At 34.9% G+C, this 23,890-nt stretch overlaps 4 protein-coding genes across 5 annotated transcripts; 3 read left to right on the top strand and 1 right to left on the bottom strand.

Annotated features, from left to right (window-relative positions):
• The first annotated feature begins 9,832 nt into the window (after positions 1 to 9,832).
• On the top strand, positions 9,833 to 13,238 carry LOC140886672 (nucleosome assembly protein 1;2-like). 2 transcript variants are annotated; one of them, XM_073293389.1, is made up of 12 exons: positions 9,833 to 9,942; positions 10,026 to 10,069; positions 10,224 to 10,319; positions 10,729 to 10,821; positions 10,902 to 10,989; positions 11,069 to 11,130; positions 11,223 to 11,407; positions 11,494 to 11,671; positions 11,747 to 11,790; positions 12,306 to 12,507; positions 12,620 to 12,634; positions 12,732 to 13,238. In XM_073293389.1, the coding sequence occupies exons 1-12, from the start codon at positions 9,894 to 9,896 to the stop codon at positions 12,798 to 12,800; spliced, it is 1,125 nt and encodes a 374-aa protein (XP_073149490.1). In that variant the 5' UTR covers positions 9,833 to 9,893; the 3' UTR covers positions 12,801 to 13,238. The 2 variants fall into 2 exon arrangements, with proteins under 2 accessions (XP_073149490.1, XP_073149489.1); XM_073293388.1 differs by having other exon boundaries at positions 12,617 to 12,634.
• Positions 13,239 to 16,703: 3,465 nt separating this feature from the next.
• On the top strand, positions 16,704 to 18,843 carry LOC140891789 (biogenesis of lysosome-related organelles complex 1 subunit 2-like). The gene is made up of 3 exons (XM_073300436.1): positions 16,704 to 16,756; positions 17,797 to 17,936; positions 18,459 to 18,843. The coding sequence occupies exons 2-3, from the start codon at positions 17,841 to 17,843 to the stop codon at positions 18,723 to 18,725; spliced, it is 363 nt and encodes a 120-aa protein (XP_073156537.1). The 5' UTR covers positions 16,704 to 16,756; positions 17,797 to 17,840; the 3' UTR covers positions 18,726 to 18,843.
• A 336-nt stretch (positions 18,844 to 19,179) lies between these two features.
• On the top strand, positions 19,180 to 20,758 carry LOC140891790 (biogenesis of lysosome-related organelles complex 1 subunit 2-like). The gene is made up of 3 exons (XM_073300437.1): positions 19,180 to 19,269; positions 19,695 to 19,834; positions 20,357 to 20,758. Exons 2-3 carry the CDS (start codon positions 19,739 to 19,741, stop codon positions 20,621 to 20,623), a joined length of 363 nt encoding a protein of 120 aa, XP_073156538.1. The 5' UTR covers positions 19,180 to 19,269; positions 19,695 to 19,738; the 3' UTR covers positions 20,624 to 20,758.
• Positions 20,759 to 20,938: 180 nt separating this feature from the next.
• LOC140893440 (NAC transcription factor 32-like) lies at positions 20,939 to 22,521 on the bottom strand. Its single transcript, XM_073302512.1, has 3 exons — positions 22,278 to 22,521; positions 21,696 to 21,952; positions 20,939 to 21,579 (listed from the first exon to the last, which is right to left on the bottom strand). Exons 1-3 carry the CDS (start codon positions 22,441 to 22,443, stop codon positions 21,076 to 21,078), a joined length of 927 nt encoding a protein of 308 aa, XP_073158613.1. The 5' UTR covers positions 22,444 to 22,521; the 3' UTR covers positions 20,939 to 21,075.
• Positions 22,522 to 23,890: the final 1,369 nt, after the last annotated feature.

The following is a 23,890-nucleotide window of genomic DNA, read 5'->3' as shown; positions in this document are numbered from 1 at the left end:
GAAAGACTCACCATAAAGATAGTGACGCCATATCTTCAGAGCAAAGACGATCGTAGCTAGTTCAAGATCGTGAACCGGATAACGGGTCTCATGCGGTTTCAGCTGTCTCGATGCATACGCTATCACATGCTTATGCTGCATAAGAACACAACCCAAGCCTCGGTTAGAAGCATCACAATAGACTGTGAAACCTCTAGTATCCTTCGAAATAGAAAAAATTGGAGCACTGGTCAGTCTCCTCTTCAGATCAACAAAGCTAGCCTCACAATCTGGAGTCCAAACAAAAGGCGCATTCTTCTGAGTTAGCTTGGTAATTGGCTTGGCAATAGACGAGAAAACCTCGATGAAACGACGGTAATAACCAGCTAAACCCATGAAGCTTCGGATCTCAGGTACTGATGTAGGTCTAGGCAAATTCATAACCGCTTCAATCTTGCTGGGATCGACAGAAATCCCATCTTCAGAAATAATGTGACCGAGAAAGACAACTCGATCCAACCAGAATTCACACTTAGACAGCTTGGCAAACAACTGCTCAACTCGCAAAATCTGCAGTACGGTCCTCAAGTGCTTTGCATGGTCAGTACGGTTCTTCGAGTAGATAAGAATATCATCGATAAAGATAATGACGAACTCATCTAAATAGCACTGAAAGATACGGTTCATCAAACCCATAAAAACCGTTGGAGCATTGGTCAAACCGAACGGCATGACTATAAACTCAAAGTGACCATACCTCGTCCTGAATGCGGTCTTAGGAACGTCTTCCTCTCGCACTCTCAACTGGTGATAACCTGACCTCAGATCAATCTTAGAGTAGATAGAAGAACCCTGCAGTTGATCAAAAAGGTCATCTATTCTGGGTAAAGGATACCTGTTCTTGACTGTAGCCTGATTCAATTGGCGGTAGTCAATACAGAGTCGCGTAGAACCATCCTTCTTCCGAACGAATAGAACAGGAGCACCCCAAAGCGATACACTAGGTCTTATGTATCCCTTGGCAATCAAATCCTCAAGCTGCTCCTTCAACTCTCTCAATTTAACAAGTGTCATACGATAAGGAGCTTTTGAAATAGGTTGAGTACCTGGCACTAAGTCAATGCTGAATTCGATTTCTCGAATAGGTGGCAAACCAGGAACATCTTTCGGGAATACATCCGCAAATTCTCTAACCACCGGTAAATATACCAGAGCTGGGATAGATTTCAGTACATCAACCGCATAAACCAGAAATCCTTCTGCACCTCTCTGTAGCAAACGAGTCATAGATAACACTGAAATCAAAGGAATTCTAGATCGAGAACCCTTACCAAAGAACTTCCACTCGTCTGCCATTTCAGGTCTGAACCTGACAACTTTCTGGAAACAATCGACTGTCGCCCTGTACTTGGTTAAAGAATCTATCCCAACAATACAATCAAAATCTAACAGTACAAGTACAATACAGTCGAATTCTAACAAATTTCCTTCAAAACACAGTTCACAGCTCCTGACTAATCTGACAGAAACAATTCCTCCACCCAAAGGTGAAGTAATAGCTACTACTGTAGGCAACAATTCAATAGGCAAAGCATGTAATAACACAAATTTCTCAAAGATAAAGGAATGGGAAGCACCTGTATCTATCAAGAAATGAGCAGAATAACCGAAAATCGAACAGTTACCTGCTATGACATCGTCAAGTGCTGCCTGAGCCTGATCCTCTGTCAATGCAAAGACTCGTGCCTGCTGTCTCGGAGGCTGATTTTCACTAGAGTTACCTCCCTGTCTGTTCTGCTGCTGAGGCTGGAAATAGTGCACTGCAGAAGACTGCCTCTCAGGCTGAGCTGCAGGTCTAGACGAACTCCCACTCTGAGCTCTATCTCTGTTACGTTGAGGGCACACCTTAGAGAAGTGTCCCGGTTGCTGACATGTGTTACAATTGCCAAAGACTCCCACACACTGATCCGATGAGTGTCTTCCTCCACACTTGCTGCAGTACAAGGATGATGACCCAGAACTCGGTCCTGAACCAAATTGCTTCGAACCACTGGAACTGGACGAACTGTTCCCCTGTCTTTTGAACTGTTTACCTCTTGCCTTGTACTGATCCTTTCTGTTTCCCCCACTGTTTCCACCTTCATACCTTTGCTGCTGGTTCTGATGCTGCGGTGGCTGATTCTGATACTGAGATGGTTGGTTCTGATACTGCCTCTGCTGCTGAGGTGCTACCTGATTACCTCTTTGCCTCCACAAGCCTGCTTCTGCTCCCTTTGCGTGATTCATGGCGTCCGCAAAGTTGTCTGGCCTAGCAGTGTTCACCAAAGTGAAGATGTCAGGATTCAAGCCATTTATGAAGTGATCTGCCTTAGCTTCTTCATCTCCGGCAATTAGTGGTGCAAAACGCAACAGACTATCAAACTTGGCAACGTACTCTTCGATGTTCAGATTCTCTTGTCTCAAATTGGCAAATTCTGCTCCCTTGTCCTTACGGTACGAGATAGGGAAAAACTGCTTATAGAATTCAGATTTAAAAAGAGTCCAAGTAACTTCCGTACCTCTATTCTCTATTGCTTTCTTTGTCATGATCCACCAGCTCTTAGCAACCCCACGTAGCTGATGAATGACTAACCTGATTCTGCGGTCATCTGTGTAATCAATGGAATCAAACAGCTGATCAATATCATCCAACCAACTTTCACATTCAACTGGATTTTCTGAACCTAACAACAACGGCGGATTGAAAAACTGAAACCTCTTCAGCAAGGTTTCCATAGGCGTTGCTGAAGCATCCAACTGATCAACTTCAGTGCTAGCTTGCTCAGTTGCAGGGATAACTGGCGGTGTGTTTCTGTTTATCACTCGACGAGGACCCATCTGATAATCAAAGGTTAGGACGCGATATATCTCAATCGCTACAATCAGTGCCCTTACAACCGCTTGGAATACCGGATACCAGTCGATAACAGAAACAGATATATCTCAAGTAGATCATGCTTTATTAATTTAAATCACACAACCATGTAATTCAAATAATGCTCAAACAATAAAGCATGCTCGCATGGAATTAACTACACAATAAAATAATTCAAACACATGCGAGGAGCCAATACATGCAGACTCGATCTACCCGCTCACTCTAGTTCGACCAAGAATCTTAACTCTCTGATATCACTTAATGTGAGACCTCGGTTCTAAACAACTAATCTTGGGATTAGACAACACTAAGACATACAATAACCAAAGGTTAAAGCAATAAAAGAATTTTTTTTTTTAAAAGAGAACAGTGTCGCGCTCGATCCGGCAAAAAGCCAGGATCGAGCGCACCACTTCTCTCAACTCTCTGCCGATAAAAATTAAGGTGCCGCGCTCGATCCGGCAAAAAGCCAGGATCGAGCGCACCATTTTTTTGAAACCTCTGCCTCAAACAAAACAGGGGCTGCGCTCGATCCTGGCTTTTCCTAGGATCGAGCACACCCTGGGCAGCAGAAACAAATCAGAACAGGGCAAGCTAACCAACTCAAACCAACAATATTCATAACAACATGCATCCATCCAAATTCAACATAATATCGACTACTTGATACAAAATCAATTCTTCCAACTAGTACATAAAATTCTGGAGTTCAACAACTGTTCAAAGTAGAGGATATGCAACAACAACATAACGATGAAGTTCGATATCTAAACATGTTCCAATCTAAACTAGATGAACATGCTGACACGACTTCTATACCGAGTCTCACTTCTACAACTTTCCCTCGGAGCTAACCATGCCTCTTCTGACTTGATCCTGCCCCACCTGTTGCCAAGTACACATATAAAACAAAGCAACAGCCGGATAACCGGTGAGAATGATAATCTCAGTAAAAGAAACATATCAAATATTGAATAAACATCATGCTATCAAGACAACATATTCAAGTCAAGGTTAATGATATGCATGTCTTTAAAAACCAGGATATCGATTCTGATAAACAAGGGATTGCTGCTGTGCTTTTGGGATCCCGAGGATGAGATCACGAAACAACCCACCGACTCTCCCAATCGAGGTGGTGCCACGTATCCCACTCCTCTAGACTTTGAGCAACCATAACGAGTATGCTAGCACTAGGCGAAATACTACAACCTAGGCCACTCAATCTTAGTTCCCAAACGTCTAAACAAAAAGAGCAGTTCTGCCCGCTGAAATCAAAGTAGGCTCAAGATGAATGCATAACAGAAACATAAACATAAGCCACATAACAAAACTCAATCAATCAACAAAATACAAGTTCCTCATGCTAGAACAAGTATCGATGCAATATGTGATTTAAAAATGGAAACTCGAGAACCAACAGTCTCGAGTATGCTATCCCGCTACGATGACTGCTTTTACCTTTCAAGGCAGTAGTTCCAACTTCTGGAAAGCTACAACAAAAGATTGTATCAATAACTATACAACCTAAACAACAATCAACGGTTCATGGAAATCTCTTTACCGTTCTTCGTCCAACTCTCGATGATCCAATGCTGCTAACACAGGGCTCGACAACTTCAACGAATCTGTACGAATACAAGAGATGATTGATCAATAGCCACGATCAACTTTCAAGCCAAGTTCATAACTCAAAACGGTTCGAAACTCCAAAACTCAAACCGACGGCATAACGGCTATAACTGAACAAACCGGCAACGCAGACAGAAGTTCAATACCGATATCAACTCAATTCAATGCTAATACAACAACAACAAGAAAAACCCATCAAATCTCAATATCATGATTTTCGAAAATAGCTTCCAAAAATCGTAACAATTTCGAACGTCGCTCTAATTCAAAACCAACAGATAATAAACGATCAGAACTCTGCTAAGAACAACATACTAGAATCTAAATCGATTCTAACAACCTCCAAAAAACAAAACATATCCGATCGGAGAAATACTTACGGTATAACGGAGCTCTCACTGCAGTGATCACTAATCTGCCTTCAGAAATAAATTCCAACGGACGGATCGAGCTCGGAATGAAATCACAAAGCTCAAAAGCTCAAAAGGGGCACTTCAATGGAGTTTCTCGGTTGGGAGGAAGATGAAAAATGAATGACCAAGTCAATACAAGTGTAGATAATATATAAAATCCCATATTTGCGTTTTAGTCCCTGAAATTTCCAAAATTTGCAAAAAGGACCCTGATCAAAATCAAACCGGCTCGAGAACTCTGTAATCTCTGATTAACTCAATTAAACTCATTTAAGATAAAAGCAGGGCGTTACAGCATGCAATATGAGTCTTTGGGAGATAGTGCTTGAATTATTGGGTTATCTTTGTAGAGTGACGATTGGATGTCAGATGTGGGGATGACGAGACACCTAGGGTTTCTCAAGGTTGTCGTCATCAAGATGATCATCAGAGACTCGATTTATGTAGGTTCCAATAGGATGGGACCTGAGTGAAGAATTGTGTTCGAGATTCCAGGAGTAGTAGAAGATTTTTTGGAACACATGGGATTCTACTGTCCATTATGCTATAACCTGGGAGAGCATTTATGAAGATTCTCCACAAGTAGTTGGAGAGATTATCATAAAAATCTTGCCTTATCTACTAGATAATGAACTTCAAAATATTGGAAGGATCCAGGTAGATTAGTAAAATCTCGTGCGGAAAGAGTTTTTTCAACATGCTTGTATTGATACTTGGAAGAAGCAAACGGGAAACTGCAAGTTCAAATCAGCAGATACAGGATGAATACGAAAACTATTTGTACGAGGTATCATAGATAGAATGTAAGACTTTCGCATTCAGTTAGATTGTAAGATATTTTGTTGCAAGCGATTGAGTCATTTTAATATTATTGATACTAGATTTTTGGAAATTTCTTAGTGGTTTTAACTAAGTAATTGTAATGAGAATTTCATTACACTTGGTTCAGTGATTTATTGTTTCAGTATCGGATTATTTAATCGATCTCAGTGATTGTTTTTAGTTGATTTTTATTTTTCAACTATTGTGACTCGTAGATTGTTTGAGTAAATCAATTGTAAGTACTTACCATGTGTTTAGTTTTAGGCATTTTTGTAGTAGCCCGACTCCTACTTGAGCTAATATATTGCTTTAAACATAATTAAGGGATACTAAATTGAACCCAAGAAGTTGAAAATCAGATTCAAAACGATAAAAAAAAAATGGTTTCTAAGACTTCGAATATTCGAGACAGATCAGGAACTCCGAAGGAGGATCGGAAGTTTTGATCATGTTCAAAAGCTAGCATTGTTGATTTGAAGCTACGAACAGTTCTAATGTTCCGAACATGAGATCAGAAGCTCCGATCAAGTGACAGTCGGGCAGGGCATGAGCTTTGATTGGGTGATTGGACAAGAAAGTGTACGAAAACTCCAAACTAGGATCAATAATTCCGAACTACAGTTGGTAGCCGAGTGGTCAAATAGGAGACACGTGGTTGGAGGAGAACAATGAGAAGCATGATCGGAAGCTCCGACCAAAACTACAACAATGCTACAGGAAAAGTCTAGTACTGATCATAAATAGGTTTGTGGTTTAAACAACGACCGAAACATAATTATAGGCCAAAAGTTCAAGTCTTGCACAATTTCACAAAATGAAACCAACTTTAATTTCCATGATATATATATCCGTAACATTGAATGAATTAATTGAATATAACATGCATTATATTGATTCATAGAAGGTTGAAATCACATGTACAACTAATATAATACCAAAATGGCCTGGTCGACTATGCTAGATACTTGGCATTAAAGATCATTTAATTTGGAAGAATTGTGAAAACTTTGTTGGACATATATTCTTCCAGCCCAGTAATAGCCAAGATCGCGATGCATATTAGTGAAAGATCTTGAAGTTAAAATAAGGCATTGAGTGATGAATCTTGCTTGCCTTTCCGATGACTCGGTCTTCTCCAGTGCTCCACCAGAACTATTCTTCATGAAATAAATGATTTCACGATTTAGTACAACTTATATTTGGTTAGTGATTCAAGCACCAATATACAATACAAAATAATCAGAGATAGCCAAATACTAATTACAAATAGTGGACGTGCAAGCATTGAACCACTAAAGCAATTGCACAAATAGGTGAGGGGCAGAAGTAAGCACCCCTCAAATTGCCCTATCTCGTAGGCATCCTAGCCACTGCAACAAGAGGAAATCAACAAAACACCACACCCACAAGCTCAAGACCCACCAGATCATCCAAGGAAGATAAAATAGCAAATCACACAAAGAGCTTCCTTCGCAGATGAAGAACAACGCGAGCAAAAAACCCAAAGCTAAATGATTCGAAATCCAGTAACAAAACGATGCAAAATCATCCTAGGATTCAAAAACACACAACCCACTGTGAAATAGAATGATCCCAAAACCACATCAGCTTACTCCCAATCAGCCATTCAAAGAGAATGGAGAACTAGGGTTCATCTCTAAAAAATGTGAAGACTCCAACAATCATGAGAAGCTGGAATCACTATTTTTTGGACACAAAATCCGAAATTCGGAGAACCAAACAAAGAAGAAAAAGAAAGAGCGACATGTTCCCGGTGTTTGATCTAAGAATAGGGCGACGAGATGAGCTAGGTCGAAGGGCGACAGGTTGGGCTAGGGGTTGGGTTCCCTTCTCTTTTTATTTTTCATTTTTTTAGCGTTATATGTATATATATATATATGTATGTTTTTTTTAAAAAAAATCAATGACAACATTTTAAGAAAAGTGTTGTCTTAAACTACATAAAACAATAGAAAACGACAATGGTTAATCAAAACTGTTGTCATAGACCATAAAAACCCATTCATAGACAACAATTAATTAAAAACTATTGTCGTAGGCCATAAAAAATCCGCTCATAGACAACGACTTTAAAAAATCATTGTCTTTGACATATATAAGACAACAGTTTTTTAAAAACCGTTGTTGTTTTTCATTAAAAAGGGGCCATCAACAATTGTTTTCGTAAAAATCGGTTTTAAAGGTCAAAAGACAACAGTTTGTGTATAAAATCATTGTATTTTTAGTGTGGTTAATTAGCATATTTGTTGTTGTGACCATGTGACATCAACTGGATCGATGGAACATAGTGTGCAGTTATACCTAGGATGATGACAGTCCAAGATCAATTTCAGTACGTGTGGCACCACTGGATCATGCGGGAGCAGAGAGCACATATTGGTGATGCCTACGTTATGTGCATGTTATTCCAGATTTCGATAGCAGTGTACGAGATCATTCATGTTACATGCCCATTCTTTTATCTCGAACACCCCATGCGACGAGACATATTTGCAGGTTGACCAAGAGCTGGATCATTGTTTGGTCGGTGACCAGGGCTGGAGTGCAGAGGTCGCCGATGGTTTAGATTAAGTTCATATTTTGTATTTATCTTGATTTGATTGAGTTGTATAATTAATGGTTTGTGATTTTAGTTCTTTCTGTTTGTATTATGTTGGGTTCATATTTGTTTTAAGTTTTCGCTGTTTACTTTGATTTTATTTATGTTTAAGTTAATTGCATTTCTAAGTTATATCTACTAGGTGATTCGGGTCAGATCTTATTTAATAAATATATTCACAACTCATGAATTTATTTAAATTTTTATCGAACGTAAACAAACTTAATAAATATAAATTATTAATTTTACTATTCATTAAAAATTAAATTTTACATTTAGAGAAAAATATAATATAATATTAAACTTTGCACTTTATTTTAATAAATTTATTTTTTTAAATATTTGTCATGGGTAAAAATGTAAAATCTACATCATATCAAATATCAAAATTATTATTATTTTTAATCTAAAAACTGACTTATGAGTTTATTAACCAGGGGCGGCCCTGCCCCAGGGCCGGTAGGGCCCATGCCCAGGGTGGGGCCTCAAATTTTTTAATTTTTTTAATGTACATATATATTATAAATATTATGTATTAATTGAGTTTAATTAATTTTTAATATATTATAATATTACTAAGAAAATAAGAATACATATGCACAGTTTTCAACAAAGCTATGGTCAAATCTGATAATTTTAATTTTCGCTTAATTTTTCACATCCTAATTTGGTGTTGTTTGTCATCGATCATCACTTTACATTGTCTCTTTTTTATCATCGATTTTCTTAGTTTTGAGTTTTATACTTGTTCAACCAATTTTTTTTCTGCCTCTGTGTGAATTAAAATTTGGCTTATGACTCATTTATTTTAATATTAATTTCATGTTAGATGTTAATATTAATTGTTATTTTTATGAATTGGAGGTACGAATCTTGAAATCTTATTTTGAAATTTGAGATAAATTAATTTAACTTTGAATACCTAAATTAACTGCTTCTAAACTATATTAACACCTTAAATTGTAACTTCTGATAGTTCATTGTGATTTTTTTTTGTATAATTTCATAATCATATTTACAAAATGTGAAGAATAATTTCGTATAGTTCAATTATATTTGATTTTTTAAATTAATGCAAGAAACTCTTGTTTTAAACTATGCTTCGGGCCTTTTTTTTTTTTTTTTGGACCGCCCCTGCTACTAACGAACTTGTTCACGAGCTAACGAGTCGAATATCATGATGCTCGAATTCGGTTTGTTTATCTTAAACTTAATTAAAAAACTCAAACAAACTTTTACCGAAACAAATTTCAAATAACTGTAACGATTTAGTTCATCTACGTCTATGGGCATCCGATAAAAATCCACATAAAACTCGGCGAAGTTGAAGCCCAATGTCGGGGAATTGGAAAAGTCCAAACATATGAAGCCCAAATTCGGCTAGGGATTTTTTTATTTTCTCTTCGGCTTGTTTATCGTATATATATATATATAATTATATAATCAGGATTATCTTTCCTCCTCTCTCCCAGGGTTTTTTTCCTCTACATCTTAGGGTTTTTGACCGAAAATGAGCAATACCAACAAGGACTCCTTCAACGTCGCCGATCTAGACTCCGGTAATTCACCTCCGTTAAACCCTAATTTGAGTTTTGTACTGATTAGTTTGCGAATTTGATTTGAATTCAATTTATATTTGTAGCTTTGAATGCGGAGGGTAGAGCTGACCTTGTCAATGTTCTCAAGGTAATGCTTTTCCTTTTAACTTTTGGCTCGTAAACTGTCGTCAACCATTATTTTTATTTTTTGTTTTTTCGGTTCATTTGGTGAGGTTGTAAGTGTGAAGTATGGTTTGGATTTTGGAATGATTCAGTGTTGTAAATGTTTTTTGGATTTGCAGAACAAACTTCAGGATCTTGCTGGCAAACACTCGGATGTGCTTGAGAATCTTTCCCCCAGTGTCAGAAAACGTGTGGACGAGCTAAGGGAAATTCAGGTTTGCTCTCGTCTGCAGTTGCATCTTTATTTTAACCTGAGATCGTGATGGAATTCGTGTAGATGCTGTTTGATGTTTGATTTTGAGGGCAGAAGCGTGGCTAGTTAAAAAAATGTATTGAAATCACGTTTGCATTAGGTTAAGTGTATTAAAATGTTTAAATTTTGGCTTGTTTCAGTTGATGTGTACTAAGTACCAGTCCTTAGTTTTGTTATATGCCCGTATAGAAGTGCAAATGTGGAACTCATGTATGTGAACCTGTTTTATAATCAAAATCCGCTTGGTTACTTCTAGCGTCTGTGAATGGTTGATATTTTAGTTGTTCAATAGAAATCTATGCTGTAATTCTTTGTGGCCGTTAATCCCTTCCCTTTCTTGGTTAAATATCTTTCTTGTTTTCTGTTCTCAGACCCAACATGATGCTTTTGAGGCAAAATTTCTCGAGGAAAGAGCAGCTCTTGAAGCTAAATATCAAAAGCTGTATCAGCCACTCTATGTCAAGGTGTGTATCTTTTTTTGCTTTTTGCTCTGTACATTTATCTTTGTTTATTGTTCTCATTTCACTAATTTAAATATATACAGAGATACGAAATTGTAAATGGTGTTGTTGAGGTTGGAGGTGGCACAATTGATACAGAACCAACAAAATATGCTGACAAAGCAGGCGAAGGTCTGTTTTGACATCAATTCAAATTTCATTTTAAACATCGGAATCCCCTTTTTTCCTAAAAGCTTATGAACTCATGCAGAAAAAGGCATTCCTGATTTTTGGCTGACTGCGATGAAGAATAATGAAGTGCTCGTCGAAGAGGTCAGTTGTTTCAAAAATCCATTGTTCATTCTCTCTGTATCTTAGTCACCTTTTTCTTAACTATTATATTTGTTATTGTGTTGTGGTGACAGATTTCTGAGCGTGACGAAGGAGCCCTCAAATTTCTCCAAGATATAAAGTGGTCCAGAGTGGATAATCCAAAAGGGTTCAAGATTGAATTTTATTTTGATACTAATCCATTCTTCAAGAACTCTGTTCTAATGAAGACTTATCACATGATTGATGAAGATGAGCCTATTTTGGAGAAAGCAATTGGGTAATTATTTCTTCCCACCAATCGTGCAAGCCCTCCCTTAATTGGAAAGATCTATTCAATGTTTTATGAATTACGATACTTTGTAGGACGGAGATAGAATGGTATCCCGGAAAATGTTTGACACAAAAGATTTTGAAAAAGAAGCCTAAGAAAGGGTCCAAAAATGCCAAACCAATTACTAAAACTGAACAATGTGAAAGTTTCTTCAACTTCTTTAGTCCACCACAAGTCCCTGAGGAGGATGAAGATATCGATGAAGATGCTGTAAGAATGGCATGTTTTGTTTTGTGTATTTCTTATTCAGTTAATATATTGTCTGATATTTCGTGTTTTTGACAGGCTGAAGAACTCCAAAATCTGATGGAACAAGATTACGACATTGGGTGAGTTGACACTTGGAAATTCGTTTGAATCCTTTTCTCGACATTCCTTGTGGAAACCTGTGGACCTCTCTAATAGGGAGATAACCTAGTTATTATCTGATTGAAACTTTTAAAAATTACTTTTTTTCCATCAAAATATGGAATGCTAAGATCTAAATTTTTTCCCCCAAAAATTCAATGTTCTTAAAAAAAAAATCAATGTTTAAAATCAGAGAGATTGATGAATGGGAATGCCCTAACTGAAATTTAATTGCTTTTCCCCACCTTTTCCAATTTATTTATCTAGATGAGTTGATCTCATGCTGTACAATGTTATTTGGGTGGACTCGAAATGTAGGGGGGAGTTTTCTTGGTTCTGGTGTGAAAGGGAATATTCTTGACCTTTTTGAAATTATTATTCTTTGTAGTCATGCTATGTTGTCCATGCCTCTCTTTGGATTTTTACTCTTTAGGTGTTCTTGGTGTCTATTTAAGTTAATGTGGTACTCTCCTTTTAAAGTGGTGATTTTGTGTAGGTCAACTATTCGAGACAAAATTATTCCTCATGCAGTATCATGGTTCACTGGTGAGGCAGCAGATGAGTTTGATGATATTGAAGAAGAAGATGAAGATCTTGACGAGGACGATGAAGAAGAAGACGAAGAAGAGGAAGAGGATGAGGATGAGGAAGACGAGGAGGACGAGGAAGAAGAAGAGGAAAGAAAGCCCCAGAAAAAGGTTTTGTAACATTTATTCTTACCAGGTGTCGGTTTGATAAAATTTATCCCCATCAAATTCTAGCATGTTAATGATCGATTGTCTTTGTTCTTTTGTTTCAAATTTACAGCAGTCAGCAGCACGAAAGGTGTGATTGTTTAATCTCCTCTCAGGACTCGATGTTATACATTCTGTTTGATGCGTTGCAAATATATCATGATAATTTTTTATTTGATAACATACAGAAGAGTGGAAGGCCACCTGCTAGCGATGCACAACAAGGTGAGAGACCTCCCGAATGCAAGCAACAGTAGCTGTTGAGTTGTGTTTCTGAATTTCATACCATCGTGTCATTTGTGTGAGAACATGCGAGAGGTGGATACAACTCGCCATATAACTTGTGCGTATACAAGCAGCCTTAAGAGTCTATTCTTCCATTTTCTTTCTAGCAACCGAAATTTATATCTTTGTTTCTTCTTCCTTGTGTGTGGAAATGATCGAGTAGTGGAGATATCTTGTGCCATTTAAATATAATCATCATGCTATGATTATATCGTCGTGCATGTATGATATTGGGAAAGCATATGTATGAGTTATGGTTGGCAGTGCGCGAAATTGAAATTTTGAAAGACGAGATTGTTTTCATTGCAGATGAGTTTTTGTAGCAAGTTTGTTTTTGGACTGTATAGGAGCTAAGTTGAGCTGGTGACGTTGGTTTTTTCTATGCTACATGGGGTGACAAGTTAGAACCATGTATTTTTATTTATTTATTTATTTATTTTCGTTTTTAAAATAAAAGTGCATTTATGATAAAATAAAAATACACTTTCATTTTTAAAGACAATAAATGCAATAATAAATATTTTTTCAAATCATTATTAGTTCAATCAATAATTTCACTTCAATTTTTTTCCCATTTTCAATGTTTTATAATTATTATATATTATATTATTACGATGTTCCACGGTGCCACCTTGAGGGTACTATCCCTCAAGGTGGCGTGTGTGGGACCCACATGAGTAGTCAATCACAAAGTGACAATACCCTCAAGGTGGCGTCGACATTACCGTTCCACGGATATACATGTTTTAAGCCTAGATGGATCATATATTATATCATACTAGCATCCGGTCGTGTGACGTGTGCATTCTATTGTTTATTTTTTTAAACTAAAAATAAAAAATAATAAGAAATAGTGAAATAAAAAAAATTGTAAATATAAATATCAATAAAAGGGCAAAAAAAAAAAAATGAAAGTGACATTTTTGTCATTACATAGCTATCAAAGCATAATAAACACATGTTTTTAGAATCGGATTCGACCGGCCGGTTCAACCGGAAACCGGTCACTAGTCCGGTTCGGATTGCTCCTAAAAACCGTTTTTACGATAAGAAACGGTCAAAACCGGTCAAAAATCGGTCGAACCGGCTTCGAACCGATCAAACAACCAGCCTAGTCCGGTCCGAATTTTTTTTTTGAAAAAATATTTTTTTAATTTTATAACTTTAATTTAATATTTTAATATATATATATATACAACATTATTTGGAATTTGTACTTCATTAAAAATATTATTTTAGTAATATTAGATTTTTTTAATTAATTTATTTATTTTAAAAAAATATATAACTAAAATTAATATTTTGAATATATTTATATGGTTATTTAGTTTTCAAACTATGATAAATCTATATATTTTTCTATTTATATACATCTTTTTAGGTTTTAAAAATTTAAAATATATTATTAATTATATTATATTATATAAACGGTTTTTCGATCCGGCCGTCCGGTTAAACGGTCCGACCGATTGAACCGTTTTTTTAAAGTAAACCGGTTCGAGAATCGGTCCAATTATAAAAATATTGTAAAAAACATGAGATGTACCAACATACCAAAGACTCATATAGCATAGAGATATATGTAAATCTATGTTTGTAACAGCGTAAAATTCGACAATATCATATATCAAAAGTTCATCAATTAATAGTAAAAAAATTTAAATTCATCGAATTAATATTAAATACCTAAATTTCCCTAGTATTTAATATATTTTCGTAGAATCAATATTTTCATAATAGAACCAGTGATCGAACCGATTTATCTTAAAAAACGGTCCAACCGATCAGACCGTTTTAACCGGACGGTTAGAGCGAAAAACTATTATATAATATAATATAATTAATAATATTTTTAAAATTTTTTAAAACCCTAAATATATTCAAAAATATTAATTATAGTTATGTATATTTTAAAAATTAATTAATTAATTAAAAAACTCTAATATTACTAAAATAATAATTTTAATGAAATATAAATTCCAAATAATCATGTATATATAAAATAAAATATTAAATTAAGGTTTTAATATTAAAAAACTAAATTTTCAAAAAAATAAAAAATAAAAAATTCAAAAAACCAGTTGAATCGGTTTTTGGGCGGTTTTTAACCGATTCAACCATTAAAACGGTGTTTGGGAGTATATTTGGATCAGACTAGTGATCGGTTTTTGGTCGAATCAACCGATCCGATCCGATTTTGAAACATGACGTAGAACATCTCCAAGCTTCGAAAAAGATTGAGACAATAGGTAGGTACGTAGTGGTGGGTGTCGTCGGGTTTTGTTAGTTTGGGTATCTTTTATCGGGGTAAAAATTTAAGTATTTAATATTAATTCGATGAATTTATTTTTTCACCATTCATTGAGATTAAGTATCCTAATAATATTGGAGACTTTATTCTTCTCGTTTATTAAAAAAATATTATTATATCATATTATATAATAAAAGAAATATGAGTTACATTTCTTAAAAGACCGTTTCACGGATTTTTATCAGTAAAACGAGTCTATTATATCATACATACAGTAAAAAAAATAATATTTATGGCCTAAAGTGTAATATTTTACATGGATAATACAAATAATTAGAGACATGTCTCAACAAACTAATTTGTAAGACTATCTCACATGAGTTTTTGTGAAATATAAATAATTACCCCTGACTTGACTTTCGGGAGTCAATATCTCATGTCATGTCTGCCTACTGCCTACGAGCTCAATTCTAGATCCTTCAAAACTCACTTTGTGTTTAGAGGTGAGCTAAATCCGACTGAATACATACCATGCATGTATCAAACTTCCAGATGTTAAAGAATATGTAACATTTCTCATTTCTTCTTCCTCATCCTATGTTGTAGGACTCTGTTATGAATTCAACTTGAAGTGAACGGAAAGGGGACATCCAAACATTTTTGGATTAATGACCTCTATAAAATTGTAAATTGTAATTTAAATAATCTACTTTTGGATTTTATCGATTTTTTGTTGATGTACAATAATTGTCTCTATTGGGTAAATCAATTAAAACATGACGCTTGAACTATTGCGTCTTTTAAAATATTTGAGCCATATGTTTGCCAATAACTATAGTTTTTAAGTGCAATAATTATCTCTACTCGATATAACAATCGAAACGTAGTAAGAAAGATGTATAAACCAAAATAAAATCAAACTCGTTCATGATTCGTCTTAATGTAAGAAAGAGGTATAAACCAAAATAAAATCAAGTTAGCATTTTTCAGAACACTATTTTTAATTCAAAATATAATGATCATTGGTACGCACTTGAAACATGAAAGTAATTAAAAAATCAAACCCGTTGATGCTTCGTCTTAATGTAAAAAAGAGGTAGAAACCAAAATAAAATCAAGTTAGCATTTTTCAGAACACTATTTTTAATTCAAAATATAATGATCATTGGTACGCACTTGAAAGTAATTAAATTGCCATTTTTATTCCTTGATATTATTTCTGCCTGTACAAATCTCAAATGGCCATAAAGTTCATTTGTGTTGATTAGTTTGCGAATTTGATTTGGATTTGATATTTTGGTAGTTGACTAAAAATCTGTGATGTCATTATCACAAGATAGAGTGTTGAAAATATATTATTATTATTATTATTATTATTATTTGAATGTTGAAAATTGAGTTGTAAAATTTTGAAAATTAGTGTGTGATGATGTAGCTGATGATGTATGAATTTTTGGACTAATCTTCATATGTATAAAAACATAATTTAAGAGAAAAGATTTTATTAAGAGTATAGTTTGAAATATTTTGAATTACGAAGTTTTTAATTTTTATGATAAATTTTTAACTAGAAATTTGTGGGAGCCCAATGCAGTATTTCTACTTTTAGTTTTCCATTGAAGACCATTTCGCCATCACCGCCTCGCTTCTCTTTCAAACACGAATCTGCCATTACAGGTACAGCTCTTTCTTTCATTCTACTCATCTATGGGCATTGAAGTTTCGGATTTTTTTGGTTTTCTTTTTTATTGACGATTTATTAAAAATTTGCCGAATTTTCTCAACTTGACAATTGGGTTTGATATGTCAGTTTGAGGAAAGTTTTAGTATTTTGTCCAAAAATTCTGAATTGGCTAGAATATTTACGCAAATACCGGTGATGCATGATTTTCAGTTTGGAATGCTTACCCGATTCATTTCCTGGAAATTTATAGTTCTAAACTGTGAATTCATCGGAGTCTTAGTAGAGGATTATCATGAATGTACCTCAAGATTCTTCAGGAAAGTAATTTTATGATTTATTTGAACTGCTAAAATCTCATTGGTCGAAATATCCATCTATCAAATCAACTCTATCCATATATGTTTGATTAGAGAGAGCTACTCAGCATTTTCAGGTCTGCCTGGTGAAATGGCATAGGCTATTCAACTTAAGAATAGATATTCAACTTCTTTCACCTGGTAAAATTCTTACAAGAAATTTGGGTCAATCATGCCAAGTTCATGTCTGGAAATACAATATTGCATGGATGTACAGAACTGTTTTTGTTGAGGAACCTATCCACTATTGGTGCGTAGTTTGTGTTGACTTACATGGTATTGCAAGATTACTTTGGATCTTTGATCTTGCTTCTCGCTGTCGCACTTATCTATCAGCCTAAGAATGATAGATTGCCTTGGATGCCTAACCATATTGATTGTATCTTTCTTTGGAAAAAAATTGGTACATAGATGAAAGGTATCTTTTAGTTGTGCATATCTTATATGTAATCCAAAAATAAGTGTTGCACTTGGTGACTCCAGTAGTTTTCTTATCTGGCTAATGGGAAAGTGATCACTGCATGAAAGGAAATTGTATGATTGCACCCAAATTATTTTGTGATCCGACTCAACTTTTTCTTCTTGTTAAGAATGAGTTTAAGGATAGCAAGGTGTGAAAAGGTGGGAAATATTTGACAATTTCATTAACAAACATTTACCTCTACATGATGATATAGGCTAACTAGTCTAGCGACTAGCGGGAACCTGAGTGTGTCTCCTAATGGCTTCTGGGAAGGAGATGGAGCAAGATTATCTGGCCGAGTCCCTCAATGATCTCTTCACCAGTGTTTCTAATATGATTAAAGGCGACCTTCAGGTAATAGCTTCATGAGATGTTTTGTTGGTTTAAATTTAAATAATACGAAGGAGTGAATGAGTTCATGGAGAAGTGCTATATGGTGAATTGGTGATATATATGCGTATACTTCGTTTGCGTGGGACAATTGCTCCATCCTGTTCAAGAATTATGATATTTCAATGGGTAATTATTTTCAAAACCTTGATCAGTACTTTTGTTATTCCAAATAAATCCAGTCAATCCATCTTGCCTGCCCAGTCGATCTTCTCCCAAATTATTGGATCAGCCCTTGCTCCTTAGGTTAGTGTCTCTAGCGAGTTTGAAATCAATGCAAATGATGCTTATTCCCTTTGGTCTAGGTAAAGATTTTTTGGGGAAATTCTGGCAATGTTGTGGGATCATGCTTAGCTTAATATACATGCATAACGACTTTTAAATGGTTTCTTATTCTTATTTCCTCGAACCTTTTTCCCAATGCTCTTGTTGCTATGTATGACTCATCCTGCGAGCTGAAAGCCTGAAACTGTTCAAATGTCTCAGGGAACAAATGACTTGCTCAAACTTTTGGAGAAAATGAATATAAGGGTCTCGGAAGAATACACAGGCTTTGGCGATGTGGCTTCTGGTTTAAGAGTATATGTGGAGCAACTGAAATCAAAAAGTAATGGCTTCGACCAATATGTTCAACAGATCGATTCGATAGAGCAACAAGTCACCGAGTTTGAAGCTGTAGTTTCTATGCTTGATAAATACGTTTCTCTGTTAGAAACAAAGATGAAATCTATCTACCAGATTCCACCTTCATAGATTTTGTTCATTCTTTCAAAATAATGATCATGCCATCATTTTTTTAAAAAACTTGAAGTTCTACCTTGGCACTTATTTTAGAATTTAGAGACATTAGAGTTGAGCAAAATGTCGCAAGTCTTTGGTTCTCTCTTGTGTTATCGAATACATTAGAGTTGAGCAAAAAACTTGAAGTTCTACCTTGGCACTTATTTTTTTGGTTTTCTTTTTTATTGACGATTTATTAAAAAATTTGCTGAATTTTCTCAACTTGACAATTGGGTTTGATATGTCAGTTTGAGGAAAGTTTTAGTATTTTGTTGAAAATATCTATCAAATCAAATCAAATCAAATCTTTCCATATATGTTTGATTAGAGAGATCTACTCAGCATTTTCAGGTCTGCCTGGTGAAATGGCATAGGCTATTACCCGGGTGATTTTATATCAGAAGTTTATTTTGATTCACAGGAGAAGTTCCCATGTCTCTTAGGTTGATAGAATATTTACTGACATACTCCGATGCTGAAGCGTACTTAAGAATAGATATTCAACTTCTTTCACCTGGTAAAATTCTTACAAGAAATTTGGGTGCGTAGTTTGTGTTGACTTACATGGTATTGCAAGATTACTTTGGATCTTTGATCGCACTTATCAGATTGCCTTGGATGCCTAACCATATTGATTGTATCTTTCTTTGGAAAAAAATTGGTACATAGATGAAAGGTATCTTTTAGTTGTGCATATCTTATCTGTAATCCAAAAATAAGTGTTGCACTTGGTGACTCCAGTAGTTTTCTTATCTGGCTAATGGGAAAGTGATCACTGCATGAAAGGAAATTGTATGATTGCAGCACCCAAATTATTTTGTGATCTGACTCAACTTTTTCTTCTTGTTAAGAATGAGTTTAAGGATAGCAAGGTGTGAAAAGGTGGGAAATATTTGACAATTTCATTAACAAACATTTACCTCTACATGCTGATCGATATAGGCTAACTAGTCTAGCGACTAGTGGGAACCTGAGTGTGTCTCCTAATGGCTTCTGGGAAGGAGATGGAGCAAGATTATCTGGCCGAGTCCCTCAATGATCTCTTCACCAGTGTCTCTAATATGATTAAAGGCGACCTTCAGGTAATAGCTTCATGAGATGTTTTGTTGGTTTAAATTTAAATAATACGAAGGAGTGAATGAGTTCATGGAGAAGTGCTATATGGTGAATTGGTGATATATATGCGTATACTTCGTTTGCGTGGGACAATTGCTCCATCCTGTTCAAGAATTATGATATTTCAATGGGTAATTATTTTCAAAACCTTGATCAGTACTTTTGTTATTCCAAATAAATCCAGTCAATCCATCTTGCCTGCCCAGTCGATCTTCTCCCAAATTATTGGATCAGCCCTTGCTCCTTAGGTTAGTGTCTCTAGCGAGTTTGAAATCAATGCAAATGATGCTTATTCCCTTTGGTCTAGGTAAAGATTTTTTGGGGAAATTCTGGCAATGTTGTGGGATCATGCTTAGCTTAATATACATGCATAACGACTTTTAAATGGTTTCTTATTCTTATTTCCTCGAACCTTTTTCCCAATGCTCTTGTTGCTATGTATGACTCATCCTGCGAGCTGAAAGCCTGAAACTGTTCAAATGTCTCAGGGAACAAATGACTTGCTCAAACTTTTGGAGAAAATGAATATAAGGGTCTCGGAAGAATACACAAGCTTTGGCGATGTGGCTTCTGGTTTAAGAGTATATGTGGAGCAACTGAAATCAAAAAGTAATGGCTTCGACCAATATGTTCAACAGATCGATTCGATAGAGCAACAAGTCACCAAGTTTGAAGCTGTAGTTTCTATGCTTGATAAATACGTTTCTCTGTTAGAAACAAAGATGAAATCTATCTACCAGATTCCACCTTCATAGATTTTGTTCATTCTTTCAAAATAATGATCATATCATCATTTTTTTTTTTTAAAAAAAAACAGAAGTTCTACCTAAGCACTTATTTTAGATTTTAGAGACATTAGAGTTGAGCAAAATGTCGCAAGTCAGTCTTTGGTTCTCTTGTGTTATCGAATACATTAATTATAGTTTGTGAATAAATAATCATAATTGATTTGGATTTGATATTTTGGTCGTTGACTAAAAATCTGTGCCGTCATTCCTTTAATCCTTTTCCTTTCTATTTTTTTTTTGGGGGTTTAATTATCATAATGATTTAGAGGCAAAATAAACACCTTCAACTATATATAAGTACTCAACTACATTTCAGAAATGTTTAAATCTTAACAATAAAATCAATATACTAATATTGCTGATTCATAAACTTTGAGATATATCCCATCTACGTAACAAGTAATATAATACCTGCAGCCCTAACAACTACTCCCGCTGCTGCTTAAAAGTGAGTACTGTTGTGGCACTACGAAGCTGCTTTCGGGTCGGCCAAAATAGAATCCGTATTGAGAATGATTCACATCGTGAAATGGGTCGACTTGCCAGTGATCGTCTGGAAGAATTACGAACACGTTGCTGTTGTTGGGCGTATATCCATCAAACATATAATTCTGATCATGATGACCAATACTAGTATTTGCTGCAACTGTAATATCATCCATATTAAAATTAGTTGCTTGGCCATTAGAGTGATTCACTCGATCATCTTCAAAAATCTTATCATCTGTAATATCTTCGAGATATTTAAATTCTTCAAATGATTGGCCATCCTCCAAGTGAATGTGATCATTTACTTCATCATCTTTCTTCGCTCTCTTGACAGAAATCGGCCACACGCAGTCGGCATCATCTTTGATTGATCTCTTCATGCCCACCGTCTGTTTGTTTCTGTATATTTTGTTGATAACCCAATATTTCATGATCTGCAAAAAAAAAAAAAAAAGTTGCAAAAGTTAGATTATATATGCATTGCATGTGTTTGACAAGCTAGGAAATTTATTCCAAGACATGAAAATTAATTATGATTTAACTTACGTACCTTGTTGTTTGAACTACTAATTTTGACAGAAGTGGTTGTATATTCATTCATCTTAAATTCCGTTCTCTTGTTCTTGTCTTGGTAAAAATCAAGGGATCTTTTGTATCCTATCAATGAGCCCGCACGATCGTACACCGGTTTATCCTTAGCCGTTGCTTTCCAAAACCCGCCCTTGGTCTTGCGGGAAGACCGCTTCCCGTTGCCCTCCATCTCCGTAAAGAAGTAATATTCTTCCGATTCCTTGATTTCTGCCATCCCTGGATATATCATCAAAAGCAATATTATTAATTATATATGATCAGTTAAATTATAGAATTATATATATATATATATATAATTGGTATTAAAATTGCATATTGTATTCAAGATATCGAATGTCAAAGAAAGAAAGTAAATATCGGTGAGTATTAATTATTTAATTAAAATTACATGCATGGGCGGCGATCGATGATCCACGAGCCAAATATTATTAATTTCATGAACAAGATCAATCGGATTTACAGGCCGTGAACATATATATAAACAACAACAATAATAGTTAATTATATTGATTGAAAATTAGAATCATGAATGAATACATACCGATGAGTTCTTGAGGGTTGTGATCGTAGAAGTTGACACAAGAAATAACATGTTCCATTCCGTTCGGCAGCGGGAAATCCTTAACCTTGAGCGTTAAATAATATGCTACCAATACTTGGTCCGTCGGATTGAATCTAAAACCAACCGGTACACGACGATTCATCATTCCTGCAGATCCAATCGTATGGCTAGCAAGTTGAAAGTTGGTGAAGATTTTTTTGAGAAAGCTAAGCTACAATGAATGATTTTAATTCTTACGCATATGGCGTTGATGTATATATAATAATATAATGTAAATTTGAGTTAGAGAGTCCTCCTTTCAATAAAAAACGTAAAGGTGACCATAATCCAATTTAAATTATTAATTTATCCACTTTTTTTGGATTTTTTGAATCGATTTTTACGGGATAAAGATTTTAGTAAGATTGCTAAAAGATTCTAATATCCCGGCCCATTTGTTTTATGATTAGTGTATTATTATTTTAATTTTCCATCCCATAAAAATTCTACGGATTTTTATTCCAAAACTTATCCGAGCCTTAAATTTTTCTTTATTCATGGATGACGTATTTGTGTTTTCATGGAAAATGATTTAGGCCCATCAATTTTATTGGTTGATTAAAATTTGTGAAGAGGTTTTTTTTTTCTACGTCTATAAACTGTAAATATTATTTAAGAAATTTTCGGTGTATTATATGCTATGTTTAAATCGTTTAATTTCGATTTTTGAATATCTTAATTTATTGGATAGGATTTCCATTTTGAAAAGATATATTTATGTCATTCTTGGTGCACAAGTTTTAGAATGAGATTTTAAATTTTTTTTTTTTACATTTATTATTTTCAAGATTTATGTTCAAAATTTTTTATGTATTTGATATGCTGTGTCGGTCATGACATTAAAAAAAATCCCTACAATTAATTTTAAAAATTTACGGTAATATTACTTACTATATATTATTCTTCTTAACAATTAATATTATTTGAAAATAATAAAAGAAATTAAAACTTTTAGGATTGTAATTGACGATAAATATACATTATATTATATTTTATAAAATATGTGTAATTTACGTTTTACGAAATAACACATTTATATTTTATCAAATATGAAATAATTTAAGGTTTCACAATGTACACGAAGAGCATATATAACTGCCTCCAGAAGTATGAAAAGGCCTCTGCCTCTGGGCAATAGATCACCTCGGTCGATTGAAGAGATAAAGGAGGTCCTCATGATTCCCGTACGTGGTAAAGAGTCATGATATTTACTTGGGTATTTCTACTTTCTCTTTGCGCAAGAAAAGACTAAAGTTTGATTACATAAGAAAAAAGATATGCAAGAAAACACTTATCTCTTCTTATGCTATGTCTTGTTTCAAGCTACCAGTGACGTTGTGTAGGAGAGTTGAACAGCTCTGCGCCAAGTTTTGGTGAAACGACAAATCTGGGAAAAAAAGAATTGCATTGGACGAAGTGCATGGGCAGCCTTTTGTAAGCCGAAATCTATTGGAGGTATGGGTTTCAGAGATTTAGTTGCCTTCAACAAAGCGCTTCACACTAAACAAGTGTGGCGTATTATTCAATCACCTAACTCTTTGATGGCAAAAGTA

Source organism: Henckelia pumila, chromosome 3, assembly GCF_033568475.1.
Source record: "Henckelia pumila isolate YLH828 chromosome 3, ASM3356847v2, whole genome shotgun sequence".
NCBI classification, from domain to species: domain Eukaryota; kingdom Viridiplantae; phylum Streptophyta; class Magnoliopsida; order Lamiales; family Gesneriaceae; genus Henckelia; species Henckelia pumila.
This window is presented reverse-complemented; position numbering and strand designations above follow the sequence as displayed.